At 44.1% G+C, this 19968-nt stretch overlaps 1 protein-coding gene across 2 annotated transcripts in view; it reads right to left on the bottom strand.

Moving 5' to 3' along the window:
• Window positions 1–19968, bottom strand: part of NT5C3A (5'-nucleotidase, cytosolic IIIA) — a 79722-nt gene that overhangs the window by 7427 nt on the left and 52327 nt on the right. For both annotated transcript variants that reach the window (XM_040431941.1, XM_040431942.1), the window contains 6 exons: window positions 16234–16332; window positions 13865–13934; window positions 13736–13782; window positions 7313–7398; window positions 6989–7078; window positions 2583–2745 (listed from right to left, as the gene is read on the bottom strand). In XM_040431941.1, coding sequence (XP_040287875.1) covers window positions 2583–2745; window positions 6989–7078; window positions 7313–7398; window positions 13736–13782; window positions 13865–13934; window positions 16234–16332 — 555 coding nt within the window. The remainder of the gene's footprint in view (window positions 1–2582; window positions 2746–6988; window positions 7079–7312; window positions 7399–13735; window positions 13783–13864; window positions 13935–16233; window positions 16333–19968) is intronic.

Below are 19968 nucleotides of genomic sequence, written 5' to 3'. Positions count from 1 at the left end.
CCAAGGGTTCGGAGTAATGGACTCCCAAGGAGTCAGAAAATTCTTCAATCTCCCCCCGACTCTGGTGTCATTGTTTATCCGAGGGTTTGCTTTGAGAGGAGGAAGGGTTATTTCTACCCCTGCCCCCTTTCGGATAGCTCCAGCGTCCTGACTACCCTTTATCCCTATAAGATTTGTTCTGGTTGGTTGGGGCCCGAAAGGGATATTTCCTTTTATAGGGTCTCTCCTCTGGGAAGCCCTTTTTCTTGTCCGCAGCCTTTTCTAAGATACGGCCCAGGACAGGGCCAAAGACGTATTCCCCCGAGAACGGAATGGAGCATAATTTCATTTTTGAAGTGTTGTCTCCTGACCTGCTCTTCATCCACAGAGCCCGGCGGGCTGCGTTGGAGAGGCCAGCGTCTTTAGCGGCAAATCTGACAGATTCTGCCGAGACATCTGCCATGAATGCCGTGGCGGACTTTAGTAAGGGGAGGGACCTTAAGATTTCTTCCCTAGGGGTGTTATCCCTAATGTGAGACTTTAATTCGTTTAGCCACAGTCCCATGGACCTTGCCACCAAGGTGGCGGCGATGTTTGCTTTTAAATTAAACATGGTGGCTTCCCACGATTTTTTTAAAAAGACTATCCGCCTTCCTATCCATGGGGTCGCGTAACTGGGAGGTGTCCTCGAAGGGCAAGGCAGTCTTTTTGTTGACTTTTGCCACTTGAATATCAATTTTGGGTGTGTCATTGAAAATCTTTCCTTCGTTAGGGTCAAATAATAGACGATACCTGAAGGACCTGGACACCCCCAAGCGCTTCTCTGGATTGGACCATTCATCAAGTACCATATCTCGTATGTTTTCGTTGATCGGAAAAACCTGTTTTTTTTTAACCCGGAGTCTCCCGAACATCTCATCCTGCACGGAATGGGGCTTCTACCCCCATGGTGGCCCGAACTGCCCTTAGAAGGTCTGGCATTTCTTCCAATGAAAAACTGAATTTTCTACCTGATTCGGAAGACTCAACATCAGAGGATGCCTCCCCATCCTCCCAGGCTCTGGATGATGAAGCATTTTCCGCTATCTCCTCCGAATCCGATAAAGAAGGAGATGGAGATGGTCCCCTCAGTTTTTTAGGTGGAGGCGGGTCTCTGGGTAAAGAGGAAATTTGGGATAAGGAGGATTTAACCTCCTCGTGTATCATGGATCTCAACTCGTCAAAAAAAAGAAGGCTGTTCTTCAGAAATAACGCTAGAGATACAGTCCTTGCATAATCTCTTGCGGCATTTGTCCGGAAGCCGTTTGAGGCAGGACACACACTTAGCTGGCTTCCTGACCTTTTTCTGCGCATCCTTAGGGACCTGGGAAGAATAACCCAAATCAGCCATGATAAATACACACAGGGATATATAGCCTGAAGCCCCAAGCCAGAGAGGTGAAGGAGGAACGAGCAACCTGGTACAGTGTCTTAAAAGAAGTAACAGGGCAAAAAAAGCACTTCCCCACAGGGGAACTTACGGCAGGCGGCACAGAAGGGTCTCCAGGGGAGCGGGGCTCGGTCGACATGACGGCACACTCGCTCACATACACCGTTGAGACGATCGGCGCTTGTAATGCTGGCGCTAAAGTTTTAAACTGGAGACGCTTCCTGAATGACGTCACTTCATTCGTCCACCGGAAGTGACGTCTGCCGCTTACCTGAAGCGCTTAGGCGCACACCCGGCTACAGCCATGGAGGCCTGACGAGAGATCACGGCCCGGGAGCAGGCTCACATATCGTAATGGAGCGAGGCCTCCCTCCTTCACCCCTGCCCAGCATTAGTACGCGGACCGCAGGAGGGCAGGGGGAACACCAGGTAAGGTGTTTACGAGGTCCATCATCATCTTCATCTCCCCACAGGGAGACTCTCTCTGCCCCTGTCCTCTGTAGGGACAGGAAACACTGGTGCTGGTGATGAGAGGGGGGGGGGATTTAAACCCCCTCTCTGTTCCTGCCCCTACAGAGGTCAGGGGTCAATCTCCTAGTGGCCATCGTGGTGATGAGGTGGAAATTTTTAGATTTTTCATCCCTGCTTTCTGAGAGCCAAAGGATGTGTTGTATTTTTAATAGAACTTTGTTACATATAATGTATTTTTTTTAAAAAGTTGACAATTTTTTAGTTTTTTTTTATAGCATTTAGGCTCCATTCACACGTCCGCAAATGGGTCCGCATTCGTTCCGCAATTTTGCGGAACGGGTGCGGACCCATTCATTTTCTATGGGGACGGAATGGATGCGGACAGCCCGATCTTCAGCTTGCAGACAAGAATAGGCATTTCTATAGGGGTGCCGGGCGGGTGTGTTGCGGATCTGCGGACGTGTGAATGGAGCCTGTTTGTTAAAAATGCGATTTTTATATTATATAAATGAATGACGGGGGACGGGTTCCCGATTCCTGCAATTGGTGGGGGTCCTTGTGGTAAGATCCCCATTGATTTAATAGTTAGGGGATAACTTTAAATTACCAAAATACAGTACCCCTTAAATGGCCAGGATCAGAATAATACCATTACAGCCGTACATTTACAGAAATACAGTACACTAAACAGACCAAAACTTACATTTTCATCAAAATCCATAAAGTTGGAGATGACTTTAACATTAGGGTAGTATACACCAGCCTGGCGTATGGTTTCTTCTAAGACATCTCCAAGCCCCGCTGAAAAGATAAATACGGGGATAGCGGACTCATTCAGTTTATCAAAGAATGTTTCATATCCTTCTCTGCAAAACAGAACAGAAAAATGCTGATTTATTCTTCTGATACAATAATTAATCATACTTTATTAAAAGGGGTTGTAGAAACTATTTTATGACAGATATAGATACAATGAGAGGACAGTTCAAGCCAAAGCTACTGCATTTCAAAAGCCTTCGTTTTCCTTTATTTGATCTTCCTTACGGAAAGGTATAGCTCCCAATAGTGGTTAAAACTGGTACTGCAAGTGACAATATAAAAGTACTATTGAAGAGATCCCCCAAATTTATAACCATTTTACTCACATATCTGGAGGACTTGCTTGCCTTTCTGTGGGTGGACAGTTGCTCATGCATCTCCCAGGATGTACTGCAGTTAGCTCGTGTTAACCCCTACATCCCCTGAAATATAGCTCCAAAGCCAAATATGGTATGTAATACCCCACAATGAGTTTTGGAAGCCTGGTGTACTTGGATGTCTAAAGACAATACATTAATTTTTGGTGTGGGGATTAATCATAAAAATCCTTTACATTTCTATTGCAGGTATATTGCAATATTACTTAATTGAAAATGCTCTGTTCATTGCAAAGTAATACTTTTCATGTGATAACCCAGGCACAGCAGATTGGTCATTATAAATCAGCACATTGCGGCAGATTTACTAATCCTAGAAATGCCGTAAACTTAGACTAGCTGTCTAGACCTGCACAAGATTTATCAAACTATTGCTTTGCCTCCTTTGAGACATTACATCTTCGGCCCCATCCCTTTTTGTGAAGCTTCACCCCTTTCCACTAAACCCCACACCTTCAAGTCAGAAAAAAGGGAGAAATCCTAGTTGCGCCAAATTGCAACACTTTTTACACATTGTGTTCTGTAATGTGATGCATGTAAAGCATACCTAATCTTTTATTTTACATAATTCAATATTAGAGGTGATAATACTGAACTTTGTAATATATTTTATTAAACAAAATTGCCTTTTTCCACATTCACAGTATTTTGCTCCACCTGTCCCTGCCCTGCCCACTGTCTCTGAATTGACTGAGCAAATCCATATACAGAAGTGCATACACAGCTGATTGAAGTCTATGGGGAGGGGAGGGGGAAGAAGCCTCAGAAGCAGGCAGACCCAGATGCATCTGCAGCTACTACTAGGTAACTTATCTTTCCCCAGAGTTAGATTATCAGGTGAAAAACTATAGTTCTGGGATGAAATAAATCACTCGCTCTATGCTGCAACCAAGTCTGACCTCTCTGCCCTGTCCGTTTCAAGCTGATGACAGGGTACACGTTTAGCGACACTTTAATTTACCGGTACATCAAACTGAACATTAAATACAGAAAGTATTTTTCTTCAACTCACAAGATGGCATTAGTGTTTTATACATTAGTGGGAATAACGGAAACATGGCTGGATGATAGCCATGATGATAGCTATGACAGGGCAGTTAATGTACAAGCTTACAGTCTGTTTAGAAAGGATCGTCAAAACCGGAGAGAGAGGGGTCGGGGGTGTATGCCTTTATGTAAAGTCCTGTCTAAAGCCCACACTCCGGGAATATATAAGTGAGGGACATGAACATGTGAAGTCACTGTGGATAGAGATACATGGAGCTAAAAACAATAATAAATTACTAATAGGAGTTTACTATAAACCACCTAATATACCAGAGTCCACAGAAAATCTACTACTAAACGAGATAGACAAGGCGGCAAATCATAATGAGGTGGTTATTATGGGGGACTTCAACTACCCAGATATAGACTGGGAAACTGAAACTTGTATATCTCATAACGGAAACAGGTTCTTGGCAATAACCAAAGACAATTACCTCTCCCAACTGGTTCAGGGCCCGACTAGAGGGACAGCCATTCTGGACTTCGTATTAACCAATAGGCCTGACAGAACAACAGACGTGCAGGTTGGGGGACACCTGGGAAATAGTGACCATAAAGTAATAACCTTCCAATTATCATTCAAAAGAGCATTTCTACAGGAAGGAACAAAAATACCAACCTTCAAAAAAGCCAAATTTAGCCAACTAAGAGAGGCCATAGGCCTAACTAACTGGGACAAAGTCCTCAAAAATAAAAATACAGCCACAAAATAGGGAGGTACATAACGTATGGGAATAAAAGGCTAAGGAACAAAAAGAAACCAATGTGGAAAAATAGAACTGTAAAGAAAGCAATAAATGAAAAACAAAGCATATAAAATCACTAAAACAGGAGGGTAGCACTGAAGCACTAAAAAAACTATAGAAATAGAACATGTAAAAAAAACTAATAAAAGCGTCCAAACTAGAGACTGAGAGATTAATTGCCAAAGAGTAAAACTAACCCTAAAATGTTCTTCAATTATATAAATGTTAAAAAGTATAAATCTGAAGATGTCGGCCCTTTAAAGAGTAATGATGGGGAGTTGCAGAGAGAGACGAGGAGAAAGCAAAGCTGTTAAATATTTTTTTTCTCCAATGTATTCACTGAGGAAAATAAACTGTCAGATGAAATGCTGAATGTAAAAATAAATTCCCCATTAAAAGTGTCCTGTCTGACCCAGGAAGAAGTACATCAGCGACTTAAAAAGATTAAAATAGACAAATCGCCAGGACCGGATGGCATACACCCCCGTATCCTAAGGAAATTAAGTAATGTCATAGCCAGACCCTTATTTCTGATATTTGTGGACTCTATACTGACAGGGAATGTCCCACAGGATTGGCGCATAGCAAATGTGGTGCCAATATTCAAAAAGGGTCCACAAACAGAGCCTGGAAACTATAGGCCGGTAAGTTTAACATCTGTTGTGGGTAAACTGTTTGAAGGTTTTCTGAGAGATGCTATGTTAGAGCATCTCAACGGAAATAAGCAAATAACGCCATATCAGCATGGCTTCATGAGGGATCGGTCATGCCAAACTAATTTAATCAGTTTCTATGAGGAGGTAAGTTCTAGACTTGACAGCGGCGAATCAATGGATGTCGTATATATGGACTTCTCCAAAGCAAAGCATTTGACACTGTACCACATAAAAGGTTAGTATATAAAATGAGAATGCTCGGACTGGGAGAAAACGTCTGTATGTGGGTAAGTAACTGGCTGAGGGATAGAAAACAGAGGGTGGTTATTAACGGTACACACTCAGATTGGGTCACTGTCACTAGTTGGGTACCTCAGGGGTCAGTATTGGGCCCTATTCTCTTCAATATATTTATTAATGATCTTGTAGAAGGCTTGCATAGTAAAATATAAATTTTTGCAGATGACACTAAACTGTGTAAAGTAATTAACACTGAAGGACAGTATACTACTACAGAGGGATCTGGATAGATTGGAGGCTTGGGCAGATAAGTGGCAGATGAGGTTTAACACTGACAAATGTAAAGTTATGCACATGGGAAGGAATAATGCAAGTCACCCGTACATACTAAATGGTAAAACACTGGGTAACACTGACATGGAAAAGGATCTAGGAATTTTAATAAACAGCAAACTAAGCTGCAAAAACCAGTGTCAGGCAGCTGCTGCCAAGGCCAATAAGAAAATGGGTTGCATCAAAAGGAGCATAGATGCCCGTGATAAGAACATAGTCCTACCACTTTATAAATCACTAGTCAGACCACACATGGAGTACTGTGTACAGTTCTGGGCTCCTGTGAACAAGGCAGACATAGAGCTGGAAACGGTCCAGAGGAGGGCAACTAAAGTAATAACTGGAATGGTGGGACTATGAAAATTATCAAAATGAGGGTTATTCACTTTAGAAAAAAAGACGACTGAGGGGAGATCTAATTACTATGTATAAATATATCAGGGGTCAGTACAGAGATCCATCCCATCATCTATTTATCCCCAGGACTGTGACGAGGGGACATCCTCTGCGTCTGGAGGAAAGAAGGTTTGTACACAAACATAGAAAAGGATTCTTTACGGTAAGAGCAGTGAGACTATGGAACTCTCTGCCTGAGGAGGTGGTGATGGTGAGTACAATAAAGGAATTCAAGTGGGGCCTGGATGAATTTCTGGAGTGTAATAATATTACAGGCTATAGCTACTAGAGAGGGGTCGTTGATCCAGGGAGTTAGTCTGATTGCATGATTGGAGTCGGGAAGGAATTTTGTATTCCCCTAAAGTGGGGAAAATTGGCTTCTACCTCACAGGTTTTTTCCTTCCTCTGGATCAACTTGCAGGATGACAGGCCGAACTGGATGGACAAATGTCTTTTTTCGGCCTTATGTACTATGTTACTATGAATAAAACTTACTTGAGCATAATGTCAGAGTCCCTTATTACTTCTTCCAGTTGGTCTTTCTGAAGACGCTGTTCAATTAACAGTGTATGTGACTTTGTGTACCTTTAAAAAAAGCCAAATGTAAGTATATGTTCGGACGTGAACAGAAAATCTGCACTTTGAGCCATTTTCATTAACAAGGCCTTCTTTGTGTGCGGACACAAAAGATCTTTGCCATGCTACCTGTGACCATGTGATTTACAGGCCACTGAGCAGCAGATGTTTATGGACCATACAGAACTAAGATATTACAATACTGAAAGCTCTTGAACGTGTTAGTGGTGACATCTGACTTACCATTCAATCATGTAGGGGTATTTCTCTTGGATTGTAAGGTCTGGGTCTATCTCAATTGGATAGTATTTTTCTTTCAGTGCGTATAACTAGACAGAAAGGAAGTCAGAGTGAAAACATTTGCTGTAGAAAACTATTTTGAAAAGTGTGCTGCATTTTTGGGAGAAAAAAGCAGAAAGATCATTAGTCAAAACTTGCTGCCTTCTTTGCGCCATTGGGCAACAACATTAGTGTGACCTCTCATAGAGGAGATAGTTGGTTGTAAAACTGGGTCCCGATTCTGTGGCAAATTCACAACAAATCAACATCTGTTAGGGTGGGTTCACACTAGCGTTAGGGATTCCGTTATGGCTTTATAACAGAAAATAACGGAATCCATAAGACGGAAGGACGGATCCGTTCTACTGCCCATAGACTTGTATTATGACGGAATGCAAAACGGAAGCCTTTGAAAGGCTCTCCGTCCTAATAGAAGTCTATGGGAATCAAAACAGATCCGTCTGGTTCCCGTTATTCAAGACGGAAAACAGAAGTCATGTCGACAGGACTTTGCTTTCCGTCTTGCATAAATGGACAGACGGATCTGCTATGCTTTCCCATAGACTTCTATTAGGACGGAAAGCAAACGGAATGCCTTTTGAAGGCTTCTGTTTTGCATTCTGTCTGGGCATTCCGTTATTTTCTGTTATAACCATGTTAGAACGGAAAGCCATAACAGAATCCCTAACGCTAGTGTGAACCCACCCTAACATGTAGATTTTGATGCAGATGGACTATGGATTTCATCCTTTGCACTGCAGGCAGTAAAAACCCACAGCAGAAATAGCGTGCCACAGATATGAAAAGCTGCCCAGGCTCTGACTTTCACATGGAAAATTTCCAGATCCTGTGGATGAGGTTTTAAAAAACCCATCCTCTTGTGTTGTACTGTAGATGCAGTGGAATCGCGGTGAGGATCAGGATCTGCAGCAAATTTATCATCTAGACCCATAGGGGTGATGACACACGGTGGATATGCTGCAGTGTATTCCAGCAGCAGAAAAGTGGATGCCTAAGGTATAAACTGCAGCAAAATCTGTTACAAATCAGGACATGGATATTCCTCTGGATTAAGCCTCATTCACATGTCTGTTTTGGGTCAGTGATTCTGCGCCAAAACCAGGCGCGGCTCTAAACGCAGAACAGGTGCAGATCTTTCCCTCATACCATATGTCTGTGTAGGATCCACTCCTGGCTTTGGATCACAATCACTGATGGAAATCACTGACCAAAACACTGAAATGTGAATAAGGCTTTATTCCCAAATTTTGCTGTGGGCTCACATGTTGTTCTTTTCCATTGGAAAGAAAAATATAGTCCTTTATAGTGCAGTCTGAAACGTTCCCGGGAAATTACCCCAAAATTATTTGTAAATGACAGCTTCACTCAAAATTAGAGGTACAGAGAAAAAAATAAAGCACAACTTTGTATTTCTTCTAAAAACACTAAGGGCCTCATTTATCAAAACTGTAACAGGAAAACTAAATCAAAGCTCACCTTTCTTTTTAAAGTGTCCTGAAAAAATGAAAGGTGAGCTCTAATTGGTTGTTATACGCCAGGGCTTGACAGATTTCCTTGGAATCTAGGAGCCAGCTAAAAAAGTAAGGAGCCAGGCGGAGCCGCGTCATAAAGCCCCCAGTAGATGCCCCCATAGTGCTCCCCCCCCCCCCACTTCTCCATAGAGCCCCCCAATAATGCATGCCAGTACATAGGGCCCCCAGTAGATGCCCCTATAGTGCTCCTTCCCCTCTTCTCCATAGTGCCCCCCATAATGAGCCATATATAGGGCCCCCATAGTGCTTCCCCTCTTCTCCATAGTGCCCCCCATATTGTGCTAGTATATAGGGCCCCCATAGTGCTTCCCCTCTTCATAGTGCCCCCCATATTGTGCCAGTATATAGGGCCCCCATAGTGCTTCCCCTCTTCATAGTGCCCCCCCCCATATTGTGCCAGTATATAGGGCCCCCATAGTGCCTCCCTTCTTCATAGTGCCCCCCCATATTGTGCCAGTATATAGGGCCCCCACCCCCCTTCTTGCCACAGTATACTATAAATAATAAAAACAATAAACTCATATACTCACCTTATGCTGCTGTCAGTGATGCGATGCAGGCCTCTTCCGGCCTGTGTCCCGCACTGTAGGCTCAGGCGGCGCGATTACGTCATCGCGCCTCCTGCACCGGCCTCTGATAGGCTACAGGCACTAGGCCTGTAGCCTATCAGAGGAACGAGCAAGCGAGACGCCTATTCCGCGCTCCTCCACACCATTCATCTGTATCACTGTCCTGAGGACGGCGATACAGATGAATATTGAGATGAGCGCTTCCACAATGGAGGCGCTCATCTCCACTCCTGCTGCCTCCGGACAGAGCGGGCCCCCCTCCGGCGCTCTGCACCCATCGCCCGTGCACCTTTGAAAACGGGCTGACAAATACCCAAGCGCCAGGACCAAATCCCTGATCGCCATGGCGATCTGGCACCTGGGATTTGTCAACCCCTGCTATAGGCAACTACGACAGATTTCCTGCTGGACAATGTTGATAAATGAGGCCCTATGATTACTATCTGATGCAATAGGAAAAATGTGATTTTTTTACTGCATAGCCACCATGTAAGTTCCGGTGACTGCTTTCCTTCCCTGTGAGTTCTGCAGGCACAAGGGCAGATTATGCAGCTTCTCACCTACAGGGAGGAGTGGAAATAATTCATACGGATCAGTGTTGAAGTCGATTCGTTCAAAATATAGTTTGAATGCTGTACGGAGATTCATCTCCGTACAGCATTCAAACGTATAGGCTCTGGCGAGGGAAATTAATTATTGCCAAAGTCTCACAAGACTTCGGTGAATAACTTTGGGATTTTATTTTTCAACTTTAAAACCATTTTAAAACATGGATCCGAAGCCGGCTTTGGTGCAGAGGTACTGTCCGTACCGTAGCCAACTTCGGATGCATGTTTTAAAATGGTTTTAAAGGGGTTCTCTGGCCCCTAATTGAAAATTGCCCATCTTCATTACCTGTGGAGGGAAGGTTAATACACCAATACTTACCCTCCACAGCGCAGCCCTTCCAATGATTCTCTTCACGGTCACGTGACCGCTCCTGAAGCATTTTCAAGTCTTCCGATCCAGCGCCATCCTCTTCTTTTCCTGCCTGAGGCAGTAGACGGAGCATCATCACTGACATCACCGCCTCCTGCCGGCCGTCCTCGGTCCCGTCGCTTGTACACTACTGCGCATGCGCCTGGACCGCCGGCCGTCTTCTGAGTGTACAGGCAGTCTATGTGAAGCCTGTGGAGGTCACCGTTATGGGGGGCACTGTGGATGACACCGTTATGGGGGGCACTGTGGATGACACCGTTATGGGGGGCACTGTGGATGACACCGTTATGGGGGGCACTGTGGATGACACCGTTATGGGGGGCACTGTGGATGACACCGTTATGGGGGGCACTGTGGATGACACCGTTATGGGGGGCACTGTGGATGACACCGTTATGGGGGGCACTGTGGATGACACCGTTATGGGGGGCACTGTGGATGACACCGTTATGGGGGGCACTGTGGATGACACCGTTATGGCAGCTCAGTATGAGTGATAGGGATCATGCAAACTACTGTGATCGGCCCAGGAATCCATGTCTCAGTCAGCCACAATTTCCAGGCCAACCTCTGCTTCCCTGACCAGATAAGAGACTGGCTGTATCATACATTACTGTCATATTGTCAGTTCGGTCAGGAGAGTGTGGTCGGCTGGGGAGATGTGGCGACACGCGGACCGCGTTTCCCAGGCTGATCATGGTCTTATCTCACGTGTATCACACATGCCCAAGATAAACCCTTCAGCAGTCAGGACCAAAAAAGATAAAATTAGGCCTCATGCATAGGACCGTATCCGTTCTGCTTTCTCGAAGTAGCAGATCTGCTAAATAAGGATGCTGCCTGTGTGAGATGTGCATTTTTCTCCAGATCTGCATTATGAGGATCAGAATAAGACATGTTCTATCTTTTGCTGTACTGATATATGGATGTGGAAAGCACAGTGTCATGTTCTTTTTTTTGCAGAACGGTCTTATTCTGGTCCTCATAATGCAGACCTGAAATCCATAGAAATCAATGGGACTGCAAAAAAAATGCGGGTCGCACACGGACAGTATCCTTATTTAGCGGATAAATGGATACGGTAGTGTGCATAAGGGTTTAGATACACAGCTCAGTAGGCTGTATTATACAAAATGGGATTAGATACACAGCTCAGTAGGCTGTATTATACAAAATGGGATTAGATACACAGCTCAGCAGGCTGTATTATACAAAATGGGATTAGATACACAGCTCAGCAGGCTGTATTATACATAATGGGATTAGATACACAGCTCAGCAGGCTGTATTATACAAAATGGGATTAGATACACAGCTCAGTAGGCTGTATTATACAAAATGGGATTAGATACACAGCTCAGCAGGCTGTATTATACATAATGGGATTAGATACACAGCTCAGCAGGCTTGCTGATTCCAGCTGTTTATTACACTCTAGAGATGGTGAGGGAAGAGCCTGTGGACTGTCAGTGATTGAATTAAATACACAGCTCAGGAGGCTGTATCACACAGGTTAGGATTAGATACACAGCTCAGCAGGCTGTATCACACAGGATAGGATTAGATACACATGTGAAGGCAGAGCCCGTGGACGGTCAGTGATGGGATTTAGACACTGGGTGAGAAGTAGATTCATGTCTGGGTGTAGAACGATAGACACAGAAGTTGTAGTGGGTGTGGCTTCTGCAGACAGAGCAAAGTGGGGGGCGTGGTCAGCCTGTGACTCATCTCTGTGCAGTGCAGCCAGGCTTGTGTATCAATAAAGTTATGTATTCAACAAAACAAGAAGGGGAGAAAGTAAACAGATCTGCCAGGATAATGTGATGTCTTGGGGGAGAGCTCAGACATGAAAAACAGGTATTGGGGGCATATGTATGCGTGGTGAGGGGTGTTGGGAGCACCTAAAAAGAATTTAGATTTTGGGACCAGACAACCTCTTTAAAGTTTAAAAATCAATGGCTGAAGTTATTCACCAAAATCTTGCGAGACTTCGGTGATAACTTGTCGGAGCCGATACATTTTAATGCTGTACGGAGACGGGTCTCCATACAGCATTAAAACAAAGTTTTGAGCAAAGAAACTTTGGATCTATGATGGGAGGCTCGATTCTCTCAACACTAATACGGATCTTACAGTCTATGCAAACATTTCTTTTATGACCAGGGGGTCATCTAACTTAACCTCATAAGGTGCCCATACACCTTCAATAGCTGCTGGCCAAACACTAACTATCTCTCCCACCTCCTACATGCACAGTCTTAGCATGTATGTTTTTCAGTTGGGAGAGAGGAGACACCTCTGTGACTTTAAATAGTCCCAGAGAAAAATATCAGACATGTTGAAATTCAACTACATGATCATTATCAACCCAATAACGGATAGGCCCCCCATATACACATTGGACAGTAGTCCACTACTGACAGAATTGTCGGTTCGGTCATTACACATCTATTGTGTGTGGACAGATTTAACTCTTAGCCACACTTAACAACCCCAAGCCCCTCAGGTACACCACCCACAAGACAACACATAACTAGATACGGTCTAAAAAGAAAATAAACTCTCAAGTCCATTTACAGGGAACAATATTCCAAGCTCCCAAACAATCCTTGGTTTGAATAATCGTCTCAGACATTTTCCATCACCACAATCATTGGGGAGGAATTTCCCCTGAGCAGCACGCAGTGTGATCATTGCCTGGTGACATCTCGGAGAGCTATGCATTAGGCACTGGAAGAGCGGCATACAAATTCACTGATGATAAATGAGAGTTATTACACTTATTACGATTAAGATAAAACTTTGTGGCCCTCTGCTTTATATCAGCTGCTGGAAGTCGGGTTCCAACCCAGTCGTGTAATAGAATTAAAAACTCCAGCGGATGCGGTACAAAAGAGTACAATATTTATTGGAAAATGCAGCTGTGTAAGACACGTGACGTTTCAGCCACAATCCGGCCTTCATCAGACTGGTGCCGCTATTCTCATGAAACGTCCTGGGTGTCAATGGAATGTGCAATAGCACTAATGGAGGTACGCACCTCCATTAGTGCTATTGCACATTTCTATTGATGCCCATCATCCAGGACATTCCATGAGAATAGTGGCATCAGTCTGATGAAGGCCGGATTGTGGCTGAAACGTAACGTGTCTTACACAGCCACACAAATATTGTACTCTTTTGCACAGCATCCACTGGAGTTTTCAATTCTACTTATTACGATTACTCAGTTGATCTGTTTTTCCACAGCAAACCCACTCACGATACAAGGGGATCATGGTACATACCTTTTTGCGACATTCATCGCTTACATATCTGCAGTTATCGATTACATCTGTAGAAGAAAAGTAAAGATTAACTCTACAGATGAAGATATGTATGGAAAGCAGGGTTATTGTAGGATGAAATACACTTACTATGACAAGTGGGACATCGTTTGCCATTGTGAGAAAATCGGCTTAATGTCATATCAAAATCTGTTATCACCTGGAAAACAATAGCAAATTACTCTTGGATACAAATCACAACAGTTTTTTCCCGTAGATCTCTCAAACAGAACACAATTTACGGATACAAACTCTGAGCTCTCTACTATTTTATTGCTGACTATAATGTAAATCAGCTCTCTATGCACTTGCTGGGCCTGTGCATATAAACTGCAGCCAAAGTGAAAAAGAAGCTCTACATGAATTTGTGCCTTTGGGGATTATAGTGCGGTATAGTTGTATCGCATTTTCTGCTGCAAATCGCAGCAAAACCCCCAGCAGAACTGTGATGAATAATAAGCGCTAAGCAAGAGCTGTTGAAGGACCTTTACAGATATAGTCACATGACCATCTCTGTTCAGGTCCTCAAAAGAATGTGTGCAAGTGGTTTGTGTGTGTATATGTTGTGTAAGGCCTGTATTACACTGGCCAAGGTTTTGCCAGATCATCGCTAATATGCGTTTGTAGGACTGCTCGTTAGCAATGATCTGTCTGTGTAAAAGTGCCGCCGATTTCCCGATGAACGAGCATCGGGCAATTGCATCTTTTAGACAGACACAAAAAAAAAAACACACATCAATGTTTCCCAACAGCAGATCGTGCTGTCTAATCATGCACTGCTGCCGGCAAATAATGATTCTGTATGAGGACGAGTGATGGCAATAGTGATCACTCCTTCCCATACGGTGGAGATTGCTGCATGTAATAGCAGTGGTCGCCTTCACTGACGAGCAGGAGATTGTCAGAAAGGAATGCTTCCTTCCCTACAATCGTAATGCTCATCTGTCAGTGTAATACAGCGCTTGGCATGTGCCCGACTGTCCCTATGAGCGTCACTGACTTCACACATTTTCCTATCTATATGGTAGCATCCCTGCACTCAGACCTGCCAGCTTAGCTGCAGACAGTGCTGGAGCCTGAGGAGGTGAGTAAACCACTAGACACAAGGTACCCGACTCACTTCTAAAGCCCATTAACTCCTTTACTAACAAAGACAGTACTACATGTAGCAGAACAAGTGGTCTGCTTTAGAGGGTGGGTTTCAGACTACCTCAAACTGCCTATAGACAATGCAGCAAAGCTGGAGTCACTACTTGGAAAGTACCAACATACAGTCCACAAATGGACTTTTGGAGGAAGGGACTAGCCACCGCGCATACAGAACAAATGATGTGTTCAGTTGTAACATAAGACTAAACAGGTGTTGTAAACAGCATCATTATTTTTGCTTTCACTGAACCCTCTATTTTTGCGGTTTCGTTTTTAAAGGCTATGTACACCTTTGGGGAAATTTTACATTATTCCATGGTACTCATTTTGAGCTAAAAATTATTTTTTAAATTGGTCTTTGTGCAGAAAAAGGAAGCCATATTTTTTAATAGAGCTGACATGTTGTAGTAGCAGCCTTTGGATTTTTTGTCTTTTCCGTCAGACCAGGAGCAGCCAGGCTCCTTATCTCTGCTCTATGACCTACTAAAGACTATAGCTCAGTTCTTATCTTATGGATAACAAAGTGGCTTAAATAAGCGTTTATGACTTCTCAGTAGTTTAGAGATAAGGTTTGGCACAAAGTGAAAGTACCAGTCCGACACCTAGAAAAACAGTTAACCCTTTGAGATAGAACAGTTCAATATTTGTAATAAAGGCCAACTGAAAAAAAGTTTTTTGCAGAAAATTAGTAACATGCAATCATAAAAAAAAGGTGTACGTAGCCTTTAACTCAGTTCCTGTTCTTATTATGTAAAGCTATGGCATGTAATACTACTTTTTCTCTGCAGTGGCCGCTTTAAGGAACCAGAGTTACCCCTGGTGAAAACAGCACACTGCAGGGAGTTTCCAAAGTGATGCCATCAGTTATGTGGGTATGTTGATGAGAAAACCTCTTTAAAGGAGGTTCAGAGCTGAAACTGGACATATCCCCATTTTCAACCAGGCAGGCCCTGTGATATGCTGAATAGAGGATGGCAAAGTTTTTTTTAAAAAGATCCGGTGACGTACCGGGCTCTCCATAGGGACAGCCAGACGGAGGCTTCCACCTAGAAGTGAGTCCAGTGACGTCAACGGCACCGATGGGCGGGCTTTAGCTCTGCCCTAAAGCCCGCCCATCATTGCCAGTGATGTTACCGGATACACTGCTGGGTTGAAGCCTCCGCCTAGCAGTGTAAAAACATAAATAAAAAAAGCCCTTACCCTGCTCGATCCATGAAATGCTCCGATGCTCATATCACAGGAGCCGGAGGGGTGAAAAGACCTGTGTAAAGTGGTACCAGTGTTGCACTTATGCAAAATTGAACACATACCTGAAGCTTGGCTGCGCCACCTTTTATTAATCCACATATTATCTCTTCAACTCTAGCTGGGTCCTTTATGTGGACAGTTTTCTTCTGAAATTCTGGCATCTGTAATAATGAATAAAAAAATTAAAAAATTACCTACAAAAAAAGAAAAAAACCTACAAAAAAAACAAAAAAACTGTCATATTCACAGTGTACAGAGTTACAAGATCAGGCCTCAATTAAAAGGGAGCCTGTCACCACTTATTTATGTTTTACACTGTTCCTGGTGCCCTGTAGTTCACATACCAAAGAACATGACGCGCTATACCCATCGACAAGGGGCCCAGCTGCCCCCATCTGAATCGAATCCTGTTCTATCCCTCCTCTCAGCACTCCTGAAGTCATCAAGTCACCACTTGAAATCTTGCACAGGCGCACCTCACCGGAGTGTTTGCGCCCTTTCTGTCAGCAGCGTTTTCATTAACTGTGCTGCACATGCACCAAAAGGCTGTGCACGCCTTTCTGCGTATGTGTAGCACAGCTAATGACCGCACTGCCCATAGAGGGGCCTAGATGGAGCAGGCGCTAAGACAACAGTGAAGTGCTCTTGGGCAAGTTTTCCAGCAGTGATTTGATGATGTTGCAGGGAGGCGGACAGGATGGGAGGAACGGGATTCGATTCAGGTGGGAGCAGCTGGGCCCCTTGTCAATGGGTATGGCTCCTTGCGCTCTTTTATGCCAATCTGCATATTAATCTAAAGATGGTTTTGGGGGCAATAAAGAATAAGAAATAGAACACAAAAGTACTGTATATTCCTGCGTATAAGACTACTTTTTAACACATGAAAATCTTCTCAAAAGTCGGGGGTCGTCTTATACGCCAGGTATGGCGGGCGCTGCAGTGCCGGGACGCCCGAATTATCAACAGAGAGAGCCCGGGCTATTGCCTTGTATCCCCAGCAGCTGAGAGCTGCGATGTAACCCACGGCATATGCCCCCCCGCGCTGTACCTTGTATACCGACCCCTGCTCTGTACCTTGTATGCCTCCCCCCTGCTCTGTACCTTGTATGCTCCTTGTACCACCATCCTCCCGGCCGCTCGCATCTCGCACCTACGCATGTGCGAGATTTCATGCGGCGAGCGTGGATACACGGGATCCTCACGGCCGCTCGCACCTGCGCATGTGCGAGATCTCCGTGCGACGCAGATGTGCATATGTGAATATGAAGAATAACATAACAAAAACATGTTCAGGGTAAAGGTGGCACATGTTTAGGGTCTGGGAGGGAGGACAAGGAAGGTGGTGGGATGCAGGGATGGTGGTGATACCATGGGATGGCGGTGGTACCTAGGGATGGTGGTGGGATGCAGGGATGGCAGTGGTATCTAGGGATGGTGGTGGGATGCAGGGATGGCAGTGGTACCCAGGGATGGTGGTGGGATTCAGGGATGGCAGAGGTACCCAGGGATGGTGGTGGGATGCAGTAATGTACTGCTGTGTGTTGAAAAAGGGGTAGTCTTATACGGCGAGTATATCCCAAACTCTATATTTTCAGTGTAAAAGTTGGGGGTCGTCTTATACGCCCAGTCGTCTTATACGCCGGCATATACGGTATGTCCGGAATAGGCTCTATGTGAACTTCAATGTAAATAGGTGGTGACAAGAGTCCCTTTGAATCGAGAATTTGTGGCTGGACTTAAAAAATAGCTATTCGGTTAAAGTTATCATCAAGGTGGAAAACGGAAAAATCCGTTTACATATGCAACACTGTTCGAGACCTTCCCACATAAAATCAATACTGAATGGAAGAGGATGAATAGTTATGCATTTAATTACTTAAAGGGGTTGTGTCACTTCAACAAATGTATCTACATTTATCATGTAGAGAAAGTTAATACAAGGCACTTAACTAATTTATTGTGATTATCCATATTGCCTCCTTTGCTGGCTGGACTCATTTTTCCACATTTCACATTATACACTGCTCATTTCCATGGTTACGACCACCCTGCAATCCATCAGTGGTGGTCGTGCTTACACACTATAGGAAAAAGCACCGACCTGTCTGGTGACCAGGACCACGGAAGTGCACACAGGACTGTGAAAGCACGACCACTGCTGCTGGATTACAGGGTGGTCGTAACCATGGAAATGAGCAGTGTACAATGTGATGTGAAAATGAATCAAGCCAACAAATGAGAAATCCGAAGTCGGGTTTGGTACCGGCTGGTAACTGGGCACTAAACCAGACTTTAGATTGCTAATTTTTAAATGTTTTTAAAGATGTAGAACTGAATACTGGATTCATTCATCAAAGTCTCACACGACTTCGATGAAATGAATTTTGCCTCCACGGAGCCAATACATTCTAATGCTGTACAGAGACAGGTCTCTGCACAGCACTAAAAATCTCTGATCCGAAGTTCCATTCACTCAACACCAAGAACAAGTGCAGATGGCAGGTGCAGTGTATTTGAATCGAGGCGACATCACATGAAGGAGATTTGCCTGGTCACATGACCCTCCATCTGCGGCCACCTTACGGACAAGACCTCTGTGTGAACAGCACAAAACATTTTGTAAACAAGGGGCCACACCTTATGAGATTTAGAAAATGGTGCAGAATATCAACAAAGGCTCTATTAGTAAGTGCCATATAATCATCTTACAAATAAACTGGTCAACAATAACCAGAAGGTGGCCACCCCTTTAATAATAATATTTATTTCTATAGCGCCACAATATTCCACGGCGCTTTACAAATTCAGAGGGTTCATGTACAAAACAAAAAAAGACATCAAAACGTAACTGGTTAATATACAACTGAAACACTGAGGGCCCTGCTCACAAGAGCTTACAATCTATGAATGACTACTAACCGTAAAATGTTAGGACAAAGGGGAGGATTTATGAAAACTGGTGTAAAAGGAAAACTGGCTTAGCTGCCCAGAGCAACCAATCTGATTGATCCTTTTAATTTCCAAAGGAGCTCTGAAAAATGAAAGGTGGAATCTGATTGGTTGCTATATGTAACGAAACCAATTTTCCTTTACACCAATCTCGATAAATCTCCCCCATTGAGTTTAACCAATTTTCCCATGGCAAAAGTTAAAAGGAGTCTGTCACCAACTAGGACAGTTTGTTATCGTTGGGGTGTCCGTATAGCTCTCCTAATGTCACTGACAGATATGCCTTTATGGGACAATCAATCTTTTCTAGCACCAGCTTTTTTATAATTATGCAAATGAGTTGAAAAGATCCCAAGGAGCTGGATTTATCGGTGCTGGAGCCCAGCCATGCCCATCAGACTGGAGCTCCACTACCCCCCACCCGCTTGTTCTTGCCACCTCCCTGCCTCGGTGACGTCAAGAGGGTGGCAGGAGCGGGGCTCTGTTCTGATGGGCACAGCTGGACTCCAGCACCGATATGGACAGCCCCTTGGCCTCTTTTCAACTTGCATAATTATAAAATCCAGTTTTTTGGGGGCTAGAAAAGATTTATTATCGCATAAAGACATGTCTGTAAATTACATTAGGAGAGGTATACAGACACCCCAGCCTTTACAAACTGTCCTGGTTGGTGACAGAGTCCCTTTAAAGGGATCGGTCACCATGATCTTGTATTGTTATTTGTTGTACTTCATGAATAGTACCGCCCTCCCTGTTCTCCTGATGTCAGCTCTCAAAGCTGCACTGAAATATATTCTCAGGACTGCTGTGCATGCGCACATGAGCCCTCTCCATTACTGTATATTAGC

This window comes from Bufo bufo, chromosome 5, assembly GCF_905171765.1.
Source record: "Bufo bufo chromosome 5, aBufBuf1.1, whole genome shotgun sequence".
Lineage (NCBI taxonomy): Eukaryota > Metazoa > Chordata > Amphibia > Anura > Bufonidae > Bufo > Bufo bufo.
Note: the sequence above shows the minus strand (reverse complement) of the source record. Positions and strands in the feature narration are given on the sequence as shown.